General features: G+C 36.6%; 2 protein-coding genes across 6 annotated transcripts in view; one reads left to right on the top strand and one right to left on the bottom strand.

The window, feature by feature from the left end:
* The window catches only part of LOC106083508 (neuropeptide SIFamide receptor), a 70511-nt gene that overhangs the window by 38812 nt on the left and 5324 nt on the right, over positions 1-26375 (top strand). For all 5 annotated transcript variants that reach the window (XM_013246589.2, XM_013246586.2, XM_013246588.2 and 2 more), the window contains 2 exons: positions 14305-14404; positions 24821-25269. In XM_013246589.2, coding sequence (XP_013102043.1) covers positions 14305-14404; positions 24821-25269 — 549 coding nt within the window. The remainder of the gene's footprint in view (positions 1-14304; positions 14405-24820; positions 25270-26375) is intronic.
* LOC106083509 (uncharacterized protein DDB_G0272718) lies at positions 14437-15242 on the bottom strand. Its single transcript, XM_013246592.2, has 3 exons — positions 15121-15242; positions 14802-14932; positions 14437-14735 (listed from the first exon to the last, which is right to left on the bottom strand). Exons 1-3 carry the CDS (start codon positions 15130-15132, stop codon positions 14591-14593), a joined length of 288 nt encoding a protein of 95 aa, XP_013102046.1. The 5' UTR covers positions 15133-15242; the 3' UTR covers positions 14437-14590.

Here is a 26375-nt window from a genome sequence, read left to right on the forward strand (position 1 = left end):
ATTTTAGTTATATATAGCCGCTATATAGACCGATCTCCAGACTTAAAGTCTTGAAGGAATAAATGGGTAATTTTTCATCCGATTTCGATGAAATTTGGCACAGTGAGTTCTGGTAGACCCCTATCTATTTTAGTGAAGCGCAATTCAGATCGGACTAAATTTGGATATAGCTGCCCTTAGACCGACCGCCCGATCTCCCGAAATAGGGTATTGAGGCCGTAAAAGGCCATGAGGCCATTTATTACCCGAATTCGATGAAATGTGGTACAGATCGGACAATATTTGGATATAGCTGCCATATATACCGATCTCCGCATATAGAGTATTGAGCCTATAAAAGGAGCATTTTTCATCCTATTTCAATGAAATTTGGCACAGAAAGTTCCGGTACCCCTCTAAACCTTTTTGTTGAATATCGTCCAGATCGGCCCGTATTTGGATATAGCTGCTATATAGACCGATCTCCCAATATAGAGTATTGAGCCCATGAAAGGAGCATTTTTCATCCGATTTTGATGAAATTTGAGACGGGTGGTCGGTCAAAGAGCAGCTGTATCTAAATATTGTCCGATCTGTCTACCAGAACTCACTGTGCCAAATTTCATCGAAATCGGATGAAAAATTACCAATTTATTGCCTCAAGACTTTAAGTCTGGAGATCGGTCTATAAAGCGACTATATATAACTAAAACTATATACAACGAATACGAAATCATTAAAATTTTTTTGGAAAATGTTTTTATACCCTAGATATCTGCAAAATTATAAATACCCAGCTTTTGGGTATAAATGGGAAAATACCCGGGTATTTACCTAATTTACCCATCGCCCATCTCTATTGATTTTCAAATTAAAATTTCAAACCTTTGAAGGAAAATGTTTTAAGTTCGTATACGTCTAAACGATAGTTAAAGAATTTCCCACACATCAATCAATATTTGTGCCAATAATTGCAATTTTTGTAGATATTTTAACTGCTGTTATTTTCCATTTTCCAAACTAAATATTTTAATAAGCTTATTCCGATGACTAGTGTTTTTTTCAGCATCAAATGCGGCAGATTATATGCCACCGTATACAACATTTTGTTGTCTTCAATTACATATTGTATTTATGCGGATTTTCCATAATTTAATGCACTTCAACGTAACGGCATGGAGTCAACAATTCAAATCAATTGCGACCATTTGACATTTTTGCTATCACAGCATTCATAGTAAAATATCGAAAAACCCACGACCAGTATGATATCTAAGCAAATACAAATATTGGGTAAATATTTTTTGAGCTCACAAAAAAATTAATTTACGATATTTTATATTTCCAAAAATGAGTCGTGCATAAGAAAAGAAATTCTCCACTGCATATTTTAATATTTTATCACCAATTTATGTTTTTCCTTTCGTTTTTTCTATTCTTATTTGTGGTTTAGTTCATGGCATAATATTTTCTGCGGTTGCATGTATACGATAGCCCAATAAACTTAAGGGGAAGACAGACAGACGGCAAAAACAACCAATCTACACATCACAATCTCTGCTTCTGTTTGGGGCACTCACATCAAAATTAATCCTCTTAAGTGTAATGCATGACAGTTTATTCTCGCCCATTTAAGAGAAAAAACATATTTATTCAAATGAACATTAGACCGAAACATCACCAAGTATACGACTGTTGAGTGTTGAGTGTCACACAAGCAAAGCATGCAACTGCTCTAGCAAGATGCTTACATTTAATCTAACATTTTGGTAAAAATGTTTTTGTTTTTTGTTATTGTTTTTTTTTTTTGTATATACTCCTATGTCAAATCGGTAAGGAGGGTGTGTAATCGGTGCAGATGACACGATGAAATCAAAAGAGAACTTGGCATCCTTGCTATGTGCTTAGGTTTCCATAACAACGTTCTGGGGAAAAGGGGACATTTGTACACGAAAAGCTAATAAAGGAAATGTTCTTCTATCTAAACTAAATTAACCCATTAACGCCGAATGGGTAAAAAATACCCAAGAAAAGAGCTGTCTTACAAAAGTCAAGCTCAAGTTTGACAAAGAGCATTGACGGAAAATTAGCGCACGAAGTTAGATAAAACAAGTAAAAGCGTTCTAAGTTCAGCCGGGTCGAAACTTACATACCCTCCATCATGGATCGCAAAATTAGATAAGAACTACGCCTTTTAGAGGCTCAAGAAGTAAAATCGGAAGATCGATTTATATAGAAGCTACAGCAGGTTATAGACTATTATTCAGACCATATTCGGCTCGTTTGTAAGAGGATACAGTGACTGTGCTAAATTTCAGCAAAATCGGATAAGAATTACGTTCTCCAGAAGCCAAGACGTAAAATCGGGAGAACGGTTTATATGGGAGTTATATCGGGTTTAAGACCGACTCGAACCATTTTGGTACTTCCATTAAATGTCATAGAAGACGTCATTGTGCAAAAATTCAGCAAAATCAGTTAAGAATTGCGCCCTCTAGAGGCTCAAGAAGTAAAATCTGGCCCATTTACAATCGTGTCAAAAAAAGTTCATCGCACGCTTCTTCCATTTTAGGACGAAGCTCATTTTGGCTCAATGGGTACGTCGATTTTGGAGTGAAGATCAGCCAAAAGCATTGCAAGAGCTACCAATACATCCAGAAAAAGTCACAGTTTGGTGCGGTTTATGGGCTGGTGGCATTATTGGACCGTACTTCGTCAAAGATGATACGATTCGTAATGTAACTGTGATGATATCCAAATTTTTTTTTTGCCCACTAGGGCATTGGAGACAATTCTAGATATCCGACCGTTTGACATACAGATTAAGTGTGATGCAGCCACTGCGGTTATGATGAGACTAAGGCGATGGGAGAATGGATTGAGGATGAGATCAGCTCATACCATCGGGGCATAATCGAGGCGACGATAGGAAACCTGGAAGGAGGGGAAGAAGTTTCCGATCGGATACCTGAGATGAACCTTGAGGTCGAGTGTGAGGCACTGCTGCCAGCGGACCAGTATTGGATTGACGGGAACCTAGTATTGCCATCTGGGAAATCATGTTACACGGATGGATTAAACCTCAAGGACAGATTGGGCCCGTGGGTCTATATTGTGAACCCAGGAACTGAGATGTGTTTTAGACTGCCGACCATAATACGGTCCTACAGATCACGATCACCGGGCGATCACAAAATGCGTGAGGTGGCTGCCGCAGGTATGGCAAAATCCGCATCGTTTGGCTGCCGGGCCATAACGTAGTAAGAAGGAATGAAAGGACAGACGATTTGGGGGTGAAGGCCAGAGGACTGCCGTCAATAAACTTGCCGTCAATGCGCATAGGACGTCGAGCTTACTTATGTAAAATCGGTGCGGCAAGTGATAGCATGTGTAGAGCATGCGGGAAAGATAATTAGACGTTTGAGAATTTCTTTTGTCATTGCCCGGCTTAGGTGGGGACACAATACCAGACATGAACCAACTTATGGGCGTGGCATGGAAAACAATTAAAGGTTTTTTTAAGTAGCACGGAATTCCTAACTTAGATTTTCTTTTTCGAGGTTATTTGTTACTGGTTGAGGTGTATATCTAAAGTGGCATGGGGCTATATTAATATTTGCACCCTCTTTTCAACCTAACCTAACCTATATGTCAAAATCGCAACACTTACATAAATAACCCCATATTGAAACCCATTTTTTTCACAAACATTAACCTCCGCTTTCATGCTTTAACGGAAAACCATGTATACTGCCGCATGAGAAAATCGACATTATTATTGTTTTTGCCTAATCTTTCACATTTACATCGATTTATTTGAGCTCTTGTTGCTGTAGAAAGGAAGGCAATCCTCGGTAAATTTATTGCCAATGATTTTCATTATCGCCCATTATGACTTTAGATCTTTCGTAGCAAAACGATTTGCACAACAAAACTCTGTCGAAAAAACATATGAGCGTTGGCAGAACAACGTGACGTGCATGGTAAATTCTCAAATTCGGTTTCACTTCTTTGAGAAGTTTCTACCAATCTCAACGAAGTAGATTTTCAAACAATTCCAGCATAGATATTTTGCATTAAATTCGTGTTGTGCTGTCCGTCCGTGGTGCAATTAAAAAAAATAAAATTATTTGAATAGAAAGCATTAAACAATGGTCTAAAGCCGGACAATAATCCTGCAATGGAATCTCAATTATTTTAAAGTTCAACAAAAACAAAAATTGGCTAATTTGGGCAGTTTAAGGTGATTGGTAACACTGTGAAGCAAAAAATGTAAAAAAAACTGAAGATTTTAAAATTTAAAAATAGAAACTGGATAGGTTGTAAATAAGTCAAAACTAGAAGGCATGTATATCGGCATATTGGTACTTTACACAGTGAAGCAATGGGGGAAACTCCCCCTACACTTGTAATAATTGAATTATCTGTCATCCTATGCCGAATATTTACTAAAATTGGACAATGTTCACTCTTTCAGGCTACTTTACGATGTCAACGTTGAGTGTTTTTATTCACAAACCAAGTTATTCAAAATTATATATTTTTTTGCTAAACTTCAAAGTGTAAGTGACATGGGCGGACAAAAGAAAATTTAATTTTTGTTTATGCTTTTAAAGTCTGAAAGGTGTGCCGCAAGGTCCTAACCCATTTATTAGGCATAGTACCTCACAAATTTCACCAGCATTAGGAGGGGATAAACCCGCTTTCAACATCTAGCACCCATGTCTTATTCTTATCATAATTTTTAAAAATAAAAGATATTGAATAGTTGGCTTTAATTTTTAGAACGAAATAAATCTAAAGTCAAAAATTTCAATATACTATCTGAAAATTGCATGCAATGTTTGCTTGCAGTTCAAGAAAAAAATTACTGATCTCCGTCCCTCCATTCATGTGACCAAACGTAGACTTTGTAGAGGATTATTTTTATGTACATGTATATTTGTATGGATAACAGCATAACTTTTTGAACTATGACCCACCATTATTTGCGTTTGATGCAAAGAATTTCATTTCATTTAAATGACTATCTTATCAAAGCATTGACAGCCAGCAGTGTTAAATAAGAAAGTGGCCATTCCTATAGCGTCCAGCCTCTGCAATCAGGCAATCTGTCAAAATGTCAATCAAAGTTTGAAATGCGTGACATCGATAAACAAAATCGTTGTGACTACAGCAAGTTAAAGGTCACTCTCAGGGAGTCACTAGGGAGGGAGGGACGGAGTAATAATAATAATTTAATGTTGTGCTTTTAAGAACTTTCCGCTCTTCACATCATATCTCAAATAAAAAATTTCAAAAAACAAAGGCCATCAATTTAAAATCATCCAAAATTATCTCTATTTGTCAACATTATTTGCATTTTGTCTTAAATTTAAAAAAAAAAAAAAAAAAAAAAAAAAGAAACATGAACCAAAAACTTAAGTAACATTGCAATTTAAATGTTGGCAATGATGTGTTTTAAAAACAGCTTTCAACATAAACAATGCAATTATTGTTGTTGTAAAATTCAAAATTTGTAAACTCGTAATATTTTGTCTGCCCGTAAAATGGACCATTGTACTTTTTGTTTTTGTGATGTTTCGTTTTGGTCGTTACAAAGGGCTATCTTGTGTCTTTTTATCATCGTCATCATTTCTTGTTGACGTATCAAAGTGAGAAATTTTCCTTTGTGCACTACGAAACGGATTTAAAGGGTTGTGGCAGAAGACAAAGGGTTGACACTGCAAAAGTGTTGAAAGAATACAAACCTGGTTGATTGAGTTAAACCTTTAAAAAATTTAATTCTTCATTTATACAGCAAGAAGGGAAAAATCCTTAGCACCACTTCATGCCTGGGAAATTAAGAGAAAGCCCTAAATTAATAACCTGTCAGCAATACATGACAACGGCTTTGGCAGCAAAACCAGCAACACTCAAGCAAAGTGGTTTTCATAGAGCCCCTTCCCTTAGATTTTTATAGCCTCCGCTTGAGTTTATGGCAAATACAAACTGTACCAAATTGAAAATAAAAAAGTTTTAATTCAATTTAAAAGCCCACCAATTAAACATTAAAAGTAAGGATCAAATTAAAACTTGAAATTGCAGGCAAACTAAATAAAAATTTAAAATAATAACCAAAAAAATAATTAAATGCGGCATTATGACAAAAATGAGGCACCATATAGCACTTGCATGGATTGGTTCTAAAACATAGCTGTGAATTTTTAAATGAACAAGTAGGCGGAAATGTAAATTTAGGAATGACCGCAGTTTACAATCTAGTTCCAATGAATTTCTGGTACAAATGCAGAACCGCAAGCGCCTAGATTCCCTTTCCAATTCTACTTACTACATCAATTATTTACCTCAATTCGTGACTTCTCCTTATCTGTGAAAACAAGACTTACTCAGTCTGGAGTTTAAACTGAGTTGATAGAAAGCACGGTTTACCAGTATGATGCACTCAAAAAATTTTTAAACTCAAAATTAGTTAAAACAAGTAACAGCATGCTAAGTTCGGCCAGGCCGAATCTTATATACCCTCCACCATAGATCGCATTTGTCGAGTGAACTGAATGTAGAAGACCATAGTGGAAGTAGTAGTATTTTAGTCCATTCGGATAAGAAGTGCGCCTTGTATCGGGAGATAAGTTTATATGGGAGCTGTATCAGGCTATAGCTCGATTAGGACCATATTGGACAATGTATAGTTAAAGTCATGGGAGAACTCGTTGTACAAAATTTCAGCCAAATCGGATAAGAATTGCGCCCTCTAGTGGCTCAAGAAGTCAAGTTCCAAGATCGGTTTATATGGCATCTATATTAGGTTATGGACCAATTTGAACCATACTTACCACAGTTGTTGAAAGTCATAACAAACAATTTTATGCGAAATCTCAGCCAAATCGGTGAGAATTGCGCCCTCTATTGGATCAAGAAGTCAAGATTCAAGATCGGTATATATGGCAGCTATATCAGGTTACGGACCGATTTAAGCCATACTTAGCACAGTTGTTCAAGTTCATAACGAAACACTTCATGCAAAATGCCATTCAAATCGGATGAAAATTGCACCCTCTAGTGGCTCAAGAAGTCAATATCCAATATCGGTTTATATGGCAGCAATACCAGGTTATGAACGGATTTAGACCATACTTGGCACATTTTTTGGAAGTCATAACAAAAGACTTTAGCCCAATTTTCAGCCCAATCGGATAAGAATTGCGCACTCTCGATGCTCAAGAAGTCAAGACCCAAGATGGGTTTCGCTGGCAGCTATATCAAAACATTGACCGATTTGGCCCATTTACTATCCCAACCGACCTACACTAATAGGATATACTTCCTTCCTTCCTCCTTCGAAAGTTAGCGTGCTTTTGGCAGACGGACGAACATGGCTTAATCGACTCAAAATGTCATGACAGTCAAGTAAATATATACTTTATGAGTTCTTCGACGCATATCTCGAAGTTTTACAAACGGAATGACGAAATTAGTTTACCCCCCATTCTATGGTGGAGGGTATAATGAACTACATTTGACAAATTTTGAACTTCATATAGCGCTAAAGAATTATATGCTCGTTATGTGGTCAACAATTTCTTAACAGCTACATTTTACATAGCATAAGTTCATTTTTAACTACCCGCAAGTAAAATATGAAATAACAAGGATGGTAACAGAAAGGCAAAAGTTATTGAAAAACCGCAATTTCCGCACCCTTTGAAGGTTCCAATTGGAGATTGGCGGACACATTTGTATTATAAAACACATTTAGTTCAGTTGTTTGAAAAAAAGACAATTATAAATTAAACAAAAATTACCTTTGGTCACACCTGAGAGCTAAACCAAAAAACTTCAATATGCAAATCGAACTTTCTACGCATTTATCCATATAACTATTGTTTCAAACTGAAAATATTTTTCCCTTTCAATATTTGCTAAACAACACAACACAAAAGCAACACTTTTTCTAACTCTTTTTCATCAAAGATGGACATGCCCTTTAGTTTAGGTTTTATAGAAATATGCTTTTATAGATACAATGTCTTACCAGTGGAAGTCAGTATAAATTTAAAATAAAATTTTGTTATAAAATGGGTGGGAGGTTTGTGGCACAAACTATGTGCCATAAAATGGGTAGGCACAGAGTATGTGACTCTGCTTTACCATTCAAACATCTCGAGTTCGAAACTCGCATCCGCGGATTTGTGGTAAGAAAAAAATAAATATAAAATAAATTATAGATTAACACCTATTCACAGTACATTGTTCTTAGTTTCATGTACTTGTGAACTCATGAAATGAACGTGGAAATAAATATCTTAGTTATATTGAACTAAAAATCGAAAACTCTATAAGCATTTCATTAAGTAAATAATTTCAGTAAAAATATCGTCAACGATGATGTGCTTTTACCCATGTTTATTAGAGTTCTTGCTTATTCCAAATAAACTCGCTTATGGAAAACCAATAACTTCCCCTGAGTTGTAAGCTATTTCATCTATACTCATTACAAGTTAATTTTATTCGTAAGAAGTTAATTTTCTAACTCTTTAAAAGTTTTTAACTGAACGTGAATAAATATCATGAACTACCTTGTAGTATGTGATTTACTCACAATTACGATAAGCATTTTTCTGAGTGTGGTCATGGGTGCAATTTTTCATATAAGGATTGCTCCCAAGAGCAGAAAGAATCACAATGGTATGAAAATTATCTGAGTGTGATTGCAAATAGCCTAGCATATAAATTTGTACAGGCTTCATTGCTTCTACATTTAAGAGGATACAATATTCAATAGTGAAGTACCTATAGATAGTAGTATACATAATGTCTTCATTGTTCCTACAAATAATCCTTTTAAACTTAAATCTCTCTTCCTCTTATGTTGCCGAAAATCTTAATTGAAATTATCTTCTAAGCAAAAACTTGTCAGTTGACACAAAACTAAAGAATGTGTTTGGAAAAATGTACTCAAATATTAAGCTACCAATGAATAGCATTTGTTGCAACCCCAATTTTTTCCCAAGAACTCATATGCATTATACTCCGTTTACAAAATATACAAATTTATATAAATTCGTTGCTGATGGTCTTAATTGAAACCATATACTCAACAATTGCCATACAACGAAAGACAAGTGAGCCATGTCATGTCTTCGAAGAGAAAAGGAGTGGAGAGTAGAGGAGAAGCGAAGAGACATGCTTCCCTCTTTTTTGCTTTGTGAATATGTCTTAATTAAGACTAAACACATCTCGGCTTAATGAATTCATTCTGAGTATGTGTGAGAGGCAAGTTGACTCTAACAGTTTGTGTCATTTTGTCTCTTGTCGATGGCTTTATTGAATTCCCCTGGTTTGGAGACAAATTTAATGGCAAATTAAAGTGTCCAAGACTTTGAAACGAGTTTCCATCATTTCGCCATTGTTTGGCCAAAGAAAGCACTTAATCTAATAATGGAATAACTTGGCAAAGATTTCATCCAAATCAATTTGGTGTCCTTGTGACTAAGCCGCTTTAGTCCTTAGAGCAACACAATGGCCCCACTCACACCCACAAAGAAACCGCGGATAAATAAAACCATGGCTTTGCTCTTCATAATTGCGATGATGGATGGCTGCTTTTCGGAGCTTCCAAGTTGCCACTTTTAATGGCTTCCAAAAGAAACAAACACTAACCTCTTTGTAATGAGGAATTTGAAATATTCCTTCCATTCTGTCGAGTTGAAAATTCAATTTATATTCTTTAAAATGCCATGCATCTGAATTCACTGAGGCATGTGGTGGCATGGAGAATATGTACGTGTGAGTGCAAGTGATCACAAACATGAAAGGAGCCTTTGTGCCCGTATGAATATTTGCTTATCTAAGGACATCAACTACATTTTTCTTGTCTTTAAGTCGATTCCATTTAATTTAATACACTTTCATCTTTTATTTGCTGCCATTGTTGCTACGAATGTCAGGCGAATGAGAAGCGAAAATCCTAAGCTAAAGCTTAAACCGAATTTGAAGAAGGCAAGAAATATGTGTTGAGTTCCTCAAACGGCACTCCCTGCTTCAACGGGAGTCATTCGATTTTGCATAGCAGCATAAAATGTGAGGATGTTGCTGTCTCTCTGTCTGCCTGTCGGATTGAGGTTGTGCGGTGTGTGAATGTGGTTGTGCCTGTGCCAGTGTATGTAATAACTTTGATAGGATTACGAGCAAAATGAAAAATTTAGATTACAACTTCACTTCGTGATGTTGTGTAATTGTGCTCAATGCCTCCCACGAAGTTGCCACACAATCAGATCCGAGCCATAGCCAAAATGGTAGCCTACTTCAGTTCAGCACAAGTCTCCATCTCCCCCGAGGGCAGTTTTAACTTTCTGTGAACGCAGGAGTTTGAAATAATTAAAAACCTTGTAAATTGTTACTGTTATCGGTCGTGGTAGCAGCAGACTATCAAATTTTTATGGCAAAAACTGAAATATAAATGAAAACAAGGAAGTTGTTTAGTTAAATATCCAACAATGACAGGTCTCAAAGCGACTTCGGAAACTTTCGCACATTTGTCATATTTAGCTAAAAAGCAATGAGGCACTAACAAAGTTTGCCAAGGCAAATAAAAACCTATGAACTGGCTTATCTTATTGGCCTTTGAGGCCATAAAATAGAGTAAACGATTAACATTTAGTTTGCCAGTACATAGCAACAAACTGAAAAACATTAAAAATATGGTAAATTGGCTTAATTATGGGCATTAAGGCCGTAGGAAAGTAACGAAAACATGAAGGATTCATACTTAATAAATAGATTGAATAATTAGTCTATCTGATTCAAATATTCGATAATTATGTAATGATGTAGAGTTGCGTTTGCGCAGTAATGTAATTGTCACAGAATGTGGAGTTTGGCCTCGCGATGAAAATAGAGTACTTCATCCCTCTGCACACGATGAGGTCCCTAGGGACATTTTCCAAATTTATTCAGTTGTTGCGAATCAATTAAAACTTGGTTTGGGCCGATTCATTGATTTGGAGCGATTTTACAAAACTTTTTCTATTCTACCTACTTTAACGCACAATGAAGTATCGTGGAACGACGTCAAAATGTTTTAGTGTTCTATTGAGATTTTGTTAGATATGAGGCAAATATATTTTTAATTTCGGGTTTTCGAATATAAAAATAGCATAAACAAATCTCAGAGAGTAGTAGGTTCCCTCATTATGCCATATAGGACTATATCATTATATAGAACCCATATAAATATCCTGATAAACTGTTTTGAGCATTTAAAATTTGTATTTTTGTGACACCCTGCGTTGCACCCTGTATTAGGGTACTTAACTGAAGGCCTATGTCCTCCTCTATAAATGTCTAGAACATTTTGTAAAGCTCACATCATTACATCAAAAGTCGTGGTGTTATAGCTACTGGACCTCATCGCTCAATCATGTATGACAATCGAAATTTTAGGGTATCGAAGGTTAATTTTTTGATATCCGAAGAGAGCGGACCCTCACTTGATTCCCATATTGTCGCAATCGGTCCACTTTTATTTTTGCGTGGTGCTTTTGGGGTAAGTGGGAGCGCCCGCCCCCTTACGAAATCAGTAAATTCTATAGCCTTTTGCTTCTTCCGGACCATATTCGTAATAACTTTCATTTGAGTCCCATATTGCCCTGATCGGTCCAATTTTTATTTTTGCGTGGTGCTTTTGGAGGAAGGAAGAGCGTCCACCCCCTTACGATATCAGTAAACTCTATAGCCTTTTGCTTCTTGCAGACCACATTCGTAATATGGTACCAAATACCTTTCATTTCAGTCCTTTATTGTCATTATTGTCTAATATGCCTATTTGAGGGGTTTTGGGCTCGGACAGCCCCTTAGGTATTTGGACCCAATTTTTGATATAAAGATAGTACTCTACTTTTGAATATCTTTTATTTGATTCCCAATCTGTCCCGATCGGTTTACTTTTATTTTTGGATGATGCTTTTGGGGTAAGAAAAAATTGTATAGTCTGATATTCCTTCCTTCCGTTTTCGAGTCTATTCGGAACAAACAAGCAAACAGACTAAATTTCAAAAACGTGAGCTCTAGGAGGCCACCGCAGCGCCTATGACGCTGAATGTTGAGTTCGAATCCTGGCAAGAAAGTCAGAAACATTTTTCAGCGGTGGTTATCCTCTCCTAATGCTGGCGACATTTGTGAGGTACTTTGCCATGTAAAAATTTCTCCCCAAAGAGGAGTCGCTTTGCAATATGCCGTTCAAACTCGGCTATAAAAAGGAGGTCCCTTATCATTTAGCTTAAACTTGAATCGGACAGCACTCAGTGATATGTGAGAAGTTTTCCTTAATTTGCAATTTTGCACATGTTTATCGATGGGGACAAGTGCACTCAACAAAAATTTGAATATCAACACTAGTTAAAATTAACTAAATTTAAGCAGTATTGAACTTCATATAGCGCTAAATAATTATAAGGTCGCTATGAGTTCAACAATTTGTTTACAACTAAGAAATTGTTTATACATAGTATTAGTTCACTTTAAACTTCTCACATGTAAAATACGAAATTACATGCATTGAACTTAAAATGAAAGCTATTGAATTCCTATTTCCGATCTCTTTGGAGGTTACAGTTAGAGATTGACGGACATATCTTTATTACACAACACATTTAGTTCCGCATGTCTCCCATGTGGAACTATACCCAAGAGAAATTTTATATAAACATTGCATTTATAAATTTAATAAAACTTTAAGTTTTGCCACTGTTGAGAGTTGAACAAAGGACCTTCTGTTTACAAAGCAGACGCTCTACGCACTCACCCACATCACTGTTGTTTGAATCTGACACTATTTTCCCCTCTCAATATTTGCTAACAACCCAAAAGCAAAAAATTTTCAAAAACTCTTCATCACCAAAGATCTTCATGCTTTTTGTTTACGTTTGGCATGTTCAATTTTTAGACATAATGTCTCACCACTAGAGTTAAGTTTATTTAATTGTTCTTAGTTTCGAGATATTTGTGAACTCAGAAAAATTAAATTAAAATGAACATTTAAGCTATATTGAACTAAAAATACAAATTCCTTTAAGTAAAAAATGTCAGTAAGGGTATCCCCAACGATGACTTGCTTTTACCAATTTTTAGTAAAGTTCTAGAGTTATCCCTGGGAATTGTAAGGCAGACGAGTTTGCGAGACTAAAACTAGCTTATTCCAGGGAAACTGGAATCTGTGGGCTGTGGGCATGCCAGTAGCAACATATACACTCATAAAAAATATTTTAATATTAGTAGTACATTTTGCAGCAATTGTAGCAGTGGTTCTGCTATTACAGCAGTAGTTCTGCTATTTCAGAGTAGCAGGCTTAGTGCTGAAAAGTCTGTTGTTTGCTGAAAATGACTGGTGGGATGTTAAAAGAAAAAATAGAACACATATGTAAATGTGTGTCTCAGTGGCTGTTTATAATCACCACTGAATGTACACTTTCCATAACCTTTTTTCTTTAAATGTAGATACAAAAGCCCATGCCAGTCAGGTGCACATTAGTAGAGTAATAACAAAAAATGCGAGCTAGCACAGCCACATTTCGAAATGTATACCAATGGATGGATCAGGTAGCATCTTTACAGTAATATTCTATAAATTAAAACCATCTTTTCAAACAAAATGTTTAAACATAATTCCAAAAAAAAAATGCATTAACTAATCAAAACAAGTAACAAACAACCATAAAAAGTAGCATACAATTTTTTTCAGCAGACTTTTGTGCTCAAAACAGCAGATTTTGTTAGTGGAAATAGTGGTAAGAAATGTTTGCTAATACAGCAGCCCTATGTTTGCTGAAACAGCAGTAATGTCTGCTTTCCCATTTTCAGCAGACAAAACCTGCTGTTTTAGCAAACATTTTCGCTATATTGAATAACAAATTTATATGAGTGTAGGTTTTCAGGATTAGTCGATGTACTTTTGTATGTTGTATTTGTCGATGTACTCATATGTTGTTTGTTTTTCCACACAGGCGGTTATATTATTCCTGTGTTGTTTAAAACTAAAGCTCGGGGTCTTCTCATCGCCTTAAAAAGGGAAAGTAATTTCCAAAATCCGGCAACACTTTTTTGCTGAACGTGGAATTTTCTGCAATAAATATTCCTACATTTCTTAGCTTTATATCCCGCAACATTGTTGGGCATGTGTTAAGAATTTTCTAAAGCACGAAGAAAACTAAAAAAAAACAACACAGCTCGACCGAAAGGAATCCAAATACTTGTACTTAAACAATACTTTGTTGCAGTTTCCTTGCCCATTGTGTCTCATTTTACTTTTTTTCCCTTATTTTATAGCTTGGATTCTGGGCTGGCTCATGTGCAAAACGGTACCCTACATACAAGGAGTGTCAGTGGCTGCTTCAGTTTATAGTCTAATTGCAGTCTCCTTAGATAGGTGAGTACCTTTTCTTTAAGGAAAATAGAAATCACTTTTCTTCTTTTTCAATCGATGGTACTTTATTGGAGAGATTGAAATATTTTTGTTGTTCTTTTTTTTTTTGAGAGGGAGGTTTTCTTATGGGTATGAATGGAAACAGGAAGCGGAAATCGGATATCGGGGTGGGCTTAGGCTCGCCTTGACCTAGTGATGGGCTACCACTGCTGGATGGGCATGGTGTACAGGCACAAGAGGCACCACAGGCTTAACGACAGGTACGACGGGTTTGGCAACCACAACAGGATGGGCAACTACAGCCTTTACAGGTGCAGGATGGTGAATAACGTGTCTATAATTAAACAATAAGCCACTTGTTACACAGTCGCCTTTACGATATGCTACAAATAAGACTTACGAGTGAACAGCGTGGGCTCCATGATGATGGATTACAGGGGCATGGTGGCCGACAACAGGATGGGCTGCCACTGGAGCCACCACGACGCCGGGAGCAGCAACCGCAAAGGCCAACACAGACAATACCAACAACTATTTGAAAGAGGGATGACAGAAAGAAAAACGCACACAAAAATTTATTATTGCCGATTCCTTCCTGTTGCCTATCTGAGAGAAGTGAAAGTCTTTTGCAAAATGGAGTTCAACGCATGGCGCCAAATGAGTTTGCCAGGCGTCATGGTCTCATGTCCTTTCCTGTGTGACCACACACAAACACTTACAAGCTTGAACATGATGTTAATGTTTTTTGTTTTCTTTTTTTTTCTTTTTTTTTTGAAGTGGTTGCCTAGCAAATGGATTTGAAAATTTGTTTGTTGATATGCTAGATTGGCAAATGATTTGTAACTGATGACAAACCTAAAATTCCCAAATGCTTTTATACTTACCCCAGACACTATGTAATTTTCTTCGGAGACTCAAACGGCCTGCTGAGTGTGAAACGGACGGACGGACCGACTTCTAGCACTAGACGCACTTCCACACACACACACTCTGGTTGCAAGTGTTTAGAACTGTTCCAAACTTGATGACCGCCGCCGTAGTTTGTACTACCGGCCAGCGATTGTAGACCGCCTTTTCGATGGACCTCATCATTCTCCTCTACAAATGGGCATTCAAGGAGACATCACGTCGCTGTCGAACACAATAAACGGCCGGATCTCTCACAAAGTCAAGCAACCGATGCATAGTACAATCACTGCATGTACGTGGCCCTCCATTCTCCCCTGTCTTTCCCGTTACCTGCCAGCAACTCGAAAACTCACTGCGAAATGTGCCGAAACACTTTGAACCGCACTCCAAATGCAAGTTCAATGCAATTGTTTTTGTGTTCGCTTGGCCGCACACTTTTAGCGCACTCGTGTTTGCCGATGACGACAACGCGAATTTGTTTTTAGCCATAAAAACAAAACTCAAACATGTTTGTAATCAACTTAAAAAATAGAAAAGAAAGTCAATATCGCATTACAGCTTCCACTTGGCGCTAACATTTTTTTTTTCGTAAATTATTGTAGCGGTTCATTCGAAACCTCATCTACTACACATAGCCGAGATGGTGAATTAGTTTTTGTCGAGAGCCGGAAACACTGGTGTCATACCGTTACAGTTATAATTTCAATTGTTTGTCAAATCAAATCTCCTTTTTTTGTTCGAAGAGAAACGAGTCAGTTTTTAAGGAAATTTCCATTTATGAGCTTTTGCGTTGGGAAAGTAGAGAATTTTTATTGTCATTCATCTTGTTTGCTTGTCAACTATATATAACACTGTTACATACTCCCAAATAGGCGGGGGGTTGTCGACGTTTAGAAATTTTTCCATTTCAACCGGAAGCTCGAAAATTTAGAGTTCGTTCGTGGATTACGATGTTGACAACCGCTAAAAACTGTGCCACCCAAAAACACATGATAATGAATAAGAATTCCTATGCCATTGGAGCTATATCAGCTATTGGACCAATTCGGGTCATATTTGGTAAAGATTTTAGAGACCATAGTAGAAGCCATTATGCCAAAATTTCATTGGATAAGAATTGTGCCATATACGGGCTCAAGAAATAAAATCGGGAGATCGGTTTACATGGGAGCTATATCAGGTTGTGGACCGATAGACAGCATGGGTTCCGCAGAAATGGGCTCTACGGGAGACCTAATGGCATTTTTGTCAGAACGATGGAGTCGCTCTATCCACCAAGGCATTTGATAGGGTCTGGCACGGTGCACTTTTATCAAAGCTTGTCGCTTTGGAGTCGGTAATAACTTTGTTCGATTTATATCGAGCTTTCTCACAGATCGCACTATACGAGTTGTTGTAGATGGGTTCTCATCCGATGAGGGTACATTGATCGCAGGTGTGCCACAAGGCTCTGTCCTTTCCCCTTCCCTTTTTCTTATTTTCATTGAGGATCTATTGGGTCAGACTTCAAATCCAGTCTACTCATTTGCCGATGACAGTAGTCTGTGTTATTCATATTTATTCGACCATAGGCCCAGTCTTTAAGAAATTGTGGACAGGAGGCGCATTATGGATGAGACGTTCTCCCAGGATTTGTTGGCCATTTCCGAGTGGGGTAGAATGGTTGGTTTGGTTGGAATGGTGGTTTCTTTTCGCACAAACGATTCACTGACCCACTTTAATTGTTGATATCTATCGACGGTATAGATATTGAACAATCAGATGCGCTTGATGTTCTGGGCATCAAAATACAATGTAATGTCCGTTGGTCAAAACACATATTCGAAGTGTCGAAAGAAGCATTGACGTGTTTGGGCTTTCTGAAGCGGTGCAAGAAATATTTCACCTCTTCTGATCTTCTCAATATCTATACTACCTACATCAGGCCGAGGATGGTATATAATAACTCTCATATATGGGCAGAAGCTCCAAAATTATCCTTGGAGCTACTTGATCACGTTCAACGGAGAGCGATGGTGTTAATTGGGGACAGTAGGGTATCCAACTCTATAGCTTCTCTCTTCTTAACCCTGACGTTAGAATGTTCACTAGGAATACAAGACTTGCCAGGAACACACACCCGTTTGGCCAGTCTACCGAACTATGCATTACCGAGAAAATTCTCATAGTTTTACATGTATCATAGTTTTACATTAAATGGAGTAGATCTACTTCTGTCCACATTTGTCCACATTTGTCCACCCTGAAATCTTAGGTAATTGTTTGTGTTGATCGTTGCTAAAAGGCTGGAGGTAAAATCAGCAGCAAGTTTTTGCATTATTTTGGTATATATGTACAATGTCACTTTCAAAGCTATCCCTGCATGTAATATGGCACAGCCAAAATATGCCTTCCAAGAAACTTTTGGCTTTGAAGACGTAGGTTTTCAATCAAATATTTGATGAATCTAAATCTATTGATAATCAATGCTATCAAATAAGTGAAAATATAAGAATGGTTAAAGAAAAATTGTAGAAAAAAAAAGAAAAATTCTACCGAGAATTAAAGATTTTCGAAGATAAATAAACGGACTGGTTAAATGCAGACCAAGATTTAATTGCACCAGACATTTTCAAATGTAGGAAGCAAAACAAAAATTATCATCATGTTCTGCCCACTACCAGCTTCTGCAATAAGTAAGGAACCTTCGACAAACGAGCTTACAGTGACAACTTAGGCAAGTCTCTATAAAGCGTCAAAGTAAAGTATTGCCACAAGAATTAAAGTGTATTGAAGTCGGTTTCTGACAGACCTATTAACTTCCTTCGAAAATTCAATAAATTTTTTTTTAAATTTTGACCATGGTTTGACGACCTGCCTTTACAAATACTACTTCACAACTCAGAAACAAACAAGCCGATCTGGTCAATTTTTACCTTAAAGAAAGCTGGTGTAACACGAAGTATTCCCGCCAAATTTAAGCCATCTAGCTTTACTGGTTTTTAAGATGTTAATTTTATACAGCTAGATTGGTAATTTCGTCCACTGTGGATGGGACCAAAATTGTGGCTTCTGCAGCCTTAAAAGGCGATATCTGGTTCAAAGATATATGTGGGAGCTATCTCTAAATCTCATGACATATCCATGAAGTTTTGAACACATACTGGGATTTCAAATTAAACACCTCACGCTCAATTTTGTAAAGATCGGACCAAAATTTTTCTTTTTTTCTTCTTACAGCCTTTAATAGCCATACAGAACTACATATATCTTAATCTGGATCGATTTTTTTCAAAATCAATAGCGTTTGTCAACAACAAACAATTGGAACCTTTGTCTTGATTACAAGAATACATAGAGAAACGGACAGACGGACATAGCTAAATGGAATCAGGAAGTGATTCTAAGCCGATGGGTATACATATCAATTGATTTAGTTCTTCTCCTTCCTAGCGTCGCAAACAAATGCACAAAGTTATAATGTCCTATAAAAAATTAAAATCTAAAAGTATTTTATTTTGTCAGAGCGGAACGGTTTTTGAGAATGGAAACTGCTTCGCTCCGAGTTCTAAGAATTTTGCTCCCGCTCCGGCAAAAATAGAGCTGCTCTCTCCGCTCCGAATCCCTGGTCTTATGTAAGCATTTATCGTTCTCTAACAATAATTGTCTTACAGTTTGTAAGCTTACTACCCTGGTTGTTATTGCTCAATAGTCATTTGACTATACATGAGCTTGCTCTGCAGGTCTATTCAGCATAGGCATGGTTCTCATAGCCCCACATATGCCAACTACTCGTAGTTTTTAACCATTTCGAATTATGTTGGATTTGCGATCCATGGTGGCGGTTCCTTTAATAACCATGCCAAATAAAAATTGTCTCTATTAACAAGGCTTTGACTTTGAAGTTTTTTTAGCCATAACCTTAATAGTGGCAAAGCAGGTTACGTGGAAACATACCAAAGAATCAATTTTTTCGATATGTCGGGAACCCGACAATGCAGTTCATTTAAGTAAATACTGCATATCAATTAAATGTCGAAAAGCGACTTTTCGTAGCCACTCTAGATCCCAACTATTAACCAATACTAAATACTTGGCCTCAAATGTTGTAAACAGCTGGGTAAAATTATTTCTCGCGAAGTGCACTATATGTCAACGAGTTTTGGTTGTGTGTGTGTATTCTAGTTAAGAACCATAACACACACAAACAACGAAAAATGGCGCGAACTAGTAGCAACACAAAATCAGAGTTGCACTAAACACTGATTTTGACAGATAGTATTAAAGAAAATCGATGATATCCTTTTGAAGCCTATTTCGGGTCAAATTTTATCTTAGAAATTCGTTTTTTTTTTCATTTCATCACTTTGGAATCAAATCATTTCGATTTGGTATAGCCACAAACCTTATATGCTTATGAAAATATTTTGTTAATTATATAGTAAATAGGGGTACCTAGAAGCGAATGCAAATGATTGAATTTTCAAATTGTTGTTTTCAATTAAATTGTGTCTGCTTAAGGTAAACTGCAAGACAACGCCAACACGCTTAACAATAAATACTACATATAAATATGAACTTGTGCCTAATCTAATCACATAGTCGAGATTGTTTTTCTTTTTCCCATTTCCATTAAATCGCTGAAAGCACGAGTATGTTGAAATATTTGCACGCGCATACATCATAATTGTGAACAATGTTCACATCGTCATATCGAATTGTGGTCTATAAATGTGCAAATAATTGCACATACATAAATGAATGAACATGAATGAATGTGCACGTACAGAAACTTACAAGGGGCCTACTTCCACCAGTCTGGACAGTTTTTATCGGCTTTTTTTGTTAGTGGCCAGTGTTTCTGTTGCCGTTGTCGTTGCCATTGCCAGAAACAAGATCAAGTTCACACAGCAAGCCAAACTCCTTGACCGGAGTTCTGGTTTTTGTGGGCTTGTCTCCTAATTTTGTCAAACACATAAATAATTTCGTTTTATCATTGAATAGAATGTGGGCAATTTAAATAAAATTTAGATTTGCTTGAATTTAATTGATCGATTTTGAGTTACATCCAAGGCATTCATGCCGGTGTGTAATAGATTGGATCGGATTATATTTTTCATTCGATTTTACCGAAGTTGCTTAGGTAAGATGCAAGGGTTGCCCTTTATATTTCGGAATTGGACACTTGTGAGCAATTTAAATAAAAATTAAATTTGCTTGAATTTAATTGATCGATTTTGAGTTACATCCAAGGCATTCATGCCGGTGTGCATTAGATTGGATCGAATGATATTTTTCATTCGATTTTACCGATGTTGCTTTGATAAGATACGAGGGTTGCCTTTTATATTTCGGGATTGGAGAACCCATGTATTGCAATCTGCCAACTGACAGGTCTATCGTAAAGCTTGACATTTTTGAGATTATATGTACTCAGAACGTTTTGACATACGAGCGCTATTTGTGTTGCTTACAGTAACTTAAAAGATTCATCTCTCCCAAAAAAATTAATTTAAATCGTGAACATTTTCGTGCTATTATTTTTTACAACTTTCGACGTGGATTAACTCAACAACAGTGCATCGATGAATTTAATTAAATTTTTGGCCATGAAGCTCCATCAAGGACCAGTGTTTATCGATGGTATGATAAATTCACCCAAGGTCGTACTTCACTCCAAGACGAATTTCGTGAAGGTCGTCCAAAATCAGTCGTTGTTCCAAAAGTCATTAGTACTTTGCACCAACTGATATTGCAAAATCGTCATGTGATCTATCGTGAGATTGAGACAACCTTATGCATTAGTGGGTCCAGCATACATTCAATATTGCATCAACATTTGACCGTCAAAAAAATTTGTTCGCGTTGGATCCCACACAATTTGTCAATCGCTCAAAAAAGGCTCGTGTCGATTGGTCGAAAGAAATGCTCCAAAAATACTATTGCGGTGCTTCGAAACACGTCTACGATTTACGCGTCATGGATTTACGCGTATGAGCCCGAAAGTAAACAGCAGTCGACTGTATGGTTGTTTCAAGCTATCATACATCGGCTCAAACAACTGTATTTTTGAGCACTCAAAACATCGATTTGATGAGACATCTGGCGTATAGCCCAGACTTGGCACCGAATGACTTATTTTTATTCCCGTACAAAAAAAAATAAAATTAGAGTTCAACGTTCTACGACACCTGAAGGAGCGGTTGATGCGTTGGAGATACCTTTATCAGAGTGCCAAAAGTACTTCGACAATTGGTTCAAACGCATGCAAAAGTGTAAAGATCTTAATGGGGAATTTTGAAAAACAATACAACGATTTTCGATTGTTAATATTTGTTTTTGTGTTCTCTAATGCCGATATATAAAAGGCTATCCGACTGCGACTCTTTATTGGGTCCATTCGTCTCTGGTATACCCTACCAACTGATTTACAAACCATCAGCAGCTAGTTTACATTTAAGAAAAGGCTTCAAATATTTTTTCAAAATTTGGAAACGGTCGAACGATACATTCTTTTTTTGTTATTTCTAATTTCTTGTTGTGCAGGAAGAACCAAATAAACACATAAAATTATATAAAATGTTCAACATATTCGCAATACCCATTTACTGAGTTTCAACGTACTCAATATAAATCTGTAAACACAAAATGCATCTGCACCGCTTTTTTAACGTCAATGTTCACGCTTTTCGACCTTTTCGACAAATATAATTTCTTAAAAAAAGTATATAACATACGACAAAATTGAGGACTGGATCTATACGAAAGATTATATTGATATGCGTTGAGTCAAAATAATTAAGTATTTTATAAGAAGAGCGTTCCTCTCGACTCTTTATTTGAAATTGTCGACTATGTTTCAGAAATATCAGTAGCTGTAGAAAGGACAACTTCCTCAGTTAATGAAATATAGATTAACGTAAAATTAAGGTTACGTTTAGGTTTAGGTTGAGTGGTAGCCCATCCCGAAAGGTGAGTTCACTCAGGGCCCAGTCCGGTCCACACCTTAGAAAAAGACTTGGTGAAAAAAGTATGATGATGAAATGCACTACCCCTGCTCCGTCCCGAAGGGAGACAGGAAGATATGAAAAATATAAGGAACATAGGAATTGAGTAGGGAGCAAGCGCCTATCCATCACTCCACTACGCAAGTGCTTCGTTGATCGCTCAAGGTTAACAATAAATACATTAAAAGATATTATCAAAATAAATTTTATCATAAAATGTTGAAGTCAAAATTTTTAAAATCAAATGCAAATATGAAAATAATTGTTCTCTTTCATTCATTATTTATTTTTTTTTATTAATTAACTGAATGGTTTAATAAGAAATAAAAAATATTTATATGTGTTAAAAAGTTGTTATTTCTATATATGGAGGTTAATACTGGTATGTGGAAGGTTTCAGGGGTCCCACTTTTTTAGAATAGCTTTCACGCCAAATCCCGGCATTCTACTGCGGAACTCCCGCTTTATTGCCAAATTGGCATCGTCGCGTTAAGCATTTGTATTGAATTTGACTCCTTATATCTTATCATTGGCCATCACCTTAACTTAATAAACTCTAAAATATTATGAAATTCAGCACTCAATTCAACACTTTTTTCAAGTAGAGTGTGCAACTCAAACGGACCTGTTACCCGAATTTCGGGCCAAGTCTCGAGCGCCTTGTAAGCCTATGCGTATAAAATAATACTCAAATAACATGTTTTGGGAATAGGATACGAAGCCGATTTCCAAATTTTGGCTCAAGTGTCTGGGTGGTAGATCTACCCCCAAAAAACCGGCAAGCCAACTTGTGGGCCAATCGGGACAGTGGAGTACAAAAGCCACATTTTGAGCCAGGTATCTAGTTGGGTCACCACTAAAAACTCCTTGAGGACATGTTAACCTATGGGTATATTATGTGAACCAAATGGAAGTTACGTAGTAGTAAAGTACGCATCAGGTACTCAAATTAAGAGTCCTGCGCATGGGGGAAGCCCTACCTCAAAAAGTTGGGAAAGTGTGATTGACGTCTGGGCTTCAAAATATTTAAAAACAATCTCAATTTGGTGATAAACTTATATTGACTTAAAGTGAAATAATTCACCCTAACGTATGTGTTTTTAAGTAGATTACACACAAATGCAAATATTTTCATTGAGCCCATTAACGATGATTTATGAATTTTCTAAAGCTGCATACTCGTACATGTATACATGATTCGTTTTCAAAAGTCTACTGATCATCGCCTATGTTCACTTTTTAAGGTTTTAGTGTTAAAAAAAAAGTTTACCCCTTTTATTCTTAAGACCGCCACACAGTAAGAATCATTAAAAATTGCATTATTACTTTTTTTGTAAATAATAAAAACATTCACGGCCTTATTCACAAAACTTAATGTAGATTTGAAATAGGTTTATTTGGTGTATTTCCTTTATAGAACTGTCAAATAATCCTATTTCAAGGCTTCATAAAGTTTTGTGAATAAGCCCGTTATCATGTACAAGGTATGATGAAATCTCAATAAAATAATTTCGGTATCGTTTGCGTCGATACCGAAATTAATTTGTCTGTAGTAATTTGATTTTCATTGTGATACTCGAATATCAACCCTCAAAGAGAAAAAACTAAAATAAAACTACACAGAAAAAAAATCGCAAAAAAAATTTTAACTCAAAATTTTATTGAAAATAAATTCGTTATCAATTAAAAAATTAATTAATTCCATAATATTTTGGTTGAACATGTTTTTTTTTCAATTACAGTCATGATTGAAATTTCTGCCATTTTCAATTAAAAAAATAAATATTCAATTAATTTTTTAATTGATTCTGAATATATTGTAATTTTCAATTAAAAAATTAATTGATTCAATTAATTTTTAATTGAATCTGAATATATTGTAATTTTCAATTAAAAAATTAATTGATTCAATAATTTTCTAATCGATTCTTTCAAATATGGTGCTTAAGTAAATTCAATGAAAGACTATATTGTTCCCCAAAATAGAGAAGGAAGGTGATTTCAAAAAACCATACGTCCCACATTTCGACAAATCTATACCAATAACATAGCAGCCGGTTCTTTGCCTTCATCGGCAAAAGGCTGCCGTCTCAGGGCACCACACACTGCTACGACAACAACTACAAAAAATCTATAGGGCACCCCCTACACTACAACTGACATTTTTTGGAGAACCCCCGCTGGGGCGTTTTTTTTTTTTTTGTTTGTATACGGGTGTCCTCGGACGTTTGCCCAAACAACGCACCTGAAGTTCATGGTCCAGGAGGTAAACATTTGTGTACCAAATATAGAAATTAATTGGATTTTCAAAAAATTTCTATCATTTTTTAGTTGGATCAATTAAAATTTCAAAAAATTCAATGATTTTTTTTATTGATATTATCAATTTTGTGATTGAATCAGTTTCAAATTGAATCAATTAATTTCGTGATTGGAAGCGATTTTAATTTATTTTTGCTGCATATAACCTTACTCTCATTGTGATTTTTCCAAATGATACTTTTTGAAATTTTTTTCTTTACAGATTCATTGCCATATGGTGGCCTCTGCGACAGTTATCGAAAAGCCGTGCTCGCTTCATGATTTTGTGCATTTGGATAATTGCATTTGGCACCACCATACCGTGGGCCCTCTACTTCGACTTAGTACCCGCCGCCGAAGCTTTCCCAGCCGCTCCGGATATGTATTTGTGCCAGGAGGTCTGGCCGCCCGGAACCAGTGGCAATCTCTATTTTTTATTGGCCCACCTTTTGGCCTGCTACGTACTGCCCATGGTGTTGATAACCTTGTGCTATGTTCTCATATGGATTAAAGTGTCAACGCGCTCCATACCAGGCGATACCAAGGATGCCCAAATGGACCGAATGCAGCAAAAGTCCAAAGTGAAGGTCATCAAAATGTTGGTGGCCGTGGTCATATTGTTTGTGTTGTCCTGGCTGCCGCTCTACGTTATATTTGCTCGTATAAAATTTGGTAAGCCCTCCTCCCAAATCACCTGGCCAGAATATGCATACCGCGACTCAGAGTTTTTTGCTTCATTTTGCTGTTCGTTCGATGGTCGGTCAGTCCGTCGATTATTGTTATTGGTCTGTGACCATTAGGACGCTGAGTATATGCGTTGCTTCGTCCTAGCTGCATCCCCTCGGTAGCGGCATTTTCATACTTTTCTCCGAGTGGCTCTGAAGGTTGAGATGAATTAATTCCTTTCGGCTATACATACCTCTTAAACCCAATGTCACACCTAGCCACCCATAATCCACCCAGTCACCTTGTGTGAGTCTATCTCTCAAACTGCATGCACTACATGTGGAAATGTGTGAGTTTGTGTGTGTGTGTGTGTGTGTGTGTGTGTACAAGAGTGTACTTGTTGTTGTTCCACTCGAACAGTAGTACTTCAGTCAAAGCACCGCACAGTCAGTGCTATTTGGTCACCCAAACAAACTCCCACCAGGTCGACCTTTGACTGCACTCGAAAAACGGTGTCAGTGAAATTCTGTCATCGAGGTGAAATGCAACTTATGGGCTATTCCATACAAAATTCATTAGAAAAGTGTTCTCTAAAGCAGACCTTCAATTGATGGTAACAGATATTCAGTAGTAGTAGAAATAGTTAATCAGTTCTGAGTGTGAGTATATTATTCAAGCTTGGAAGGTGCTAGTGTGAATTTCACGTTACCCGAATTTCGGGCAATCGCAGATAAAAAGTTACACTCGTTCTTAGTCCTATATATGAGTTATATCTTGCATTATGTTTATCGATAACAGATTCTTTTTTCGACACTCAACAACAAGCAACAACACACCTTTACCCAATTTAAACGGACAATGTAAACCTCTGACAAGACAAAAAAAAACCCAAATTTATCGAATAACAAAAGAAAACAGTTATGTTTAATTTTCATTGAATATTAAAAAAAATCTATTAAAATTTTTTTTTTATTTTTATCCATAAAAACAAGACAACTATCCAATTAGTAGTAGCCCAGAAGCGGTCCAGGGTATTTAATAGTTAGGTCGGTCCGACTTTTGCCTTTCCTTTTTTCGTTTCTTAGGTTTTAGTGTGAATGATATTTAAGTTT

Source organism: Stomoxys calcitrans, chromosome 2 (genome assembly GCF_963082655.1).
Source record: "Stomoxys calcitrans chromosome 2, idStoCalc2.1, whole genome shotgun sequence".
NCBI classification, from domain to species: domain Eukaryota; kingdom Metazoa; phylum Arthropoda; class Insecta; order Diptera; family Muscidae; genus Stomoxys; species Stomoxys calcitrans.

Coding starts and splice junctions, on each gene's coding strand:
- LOC106083509 (XM_013246592.2), bottom strand. Junction 14,736..14,801: donor GGAGCCCACGCTGTTCACTC/GTAAGTCTTATT, acceptor GTTTAATTATAG/ACACGTTATTCACCATCCTG.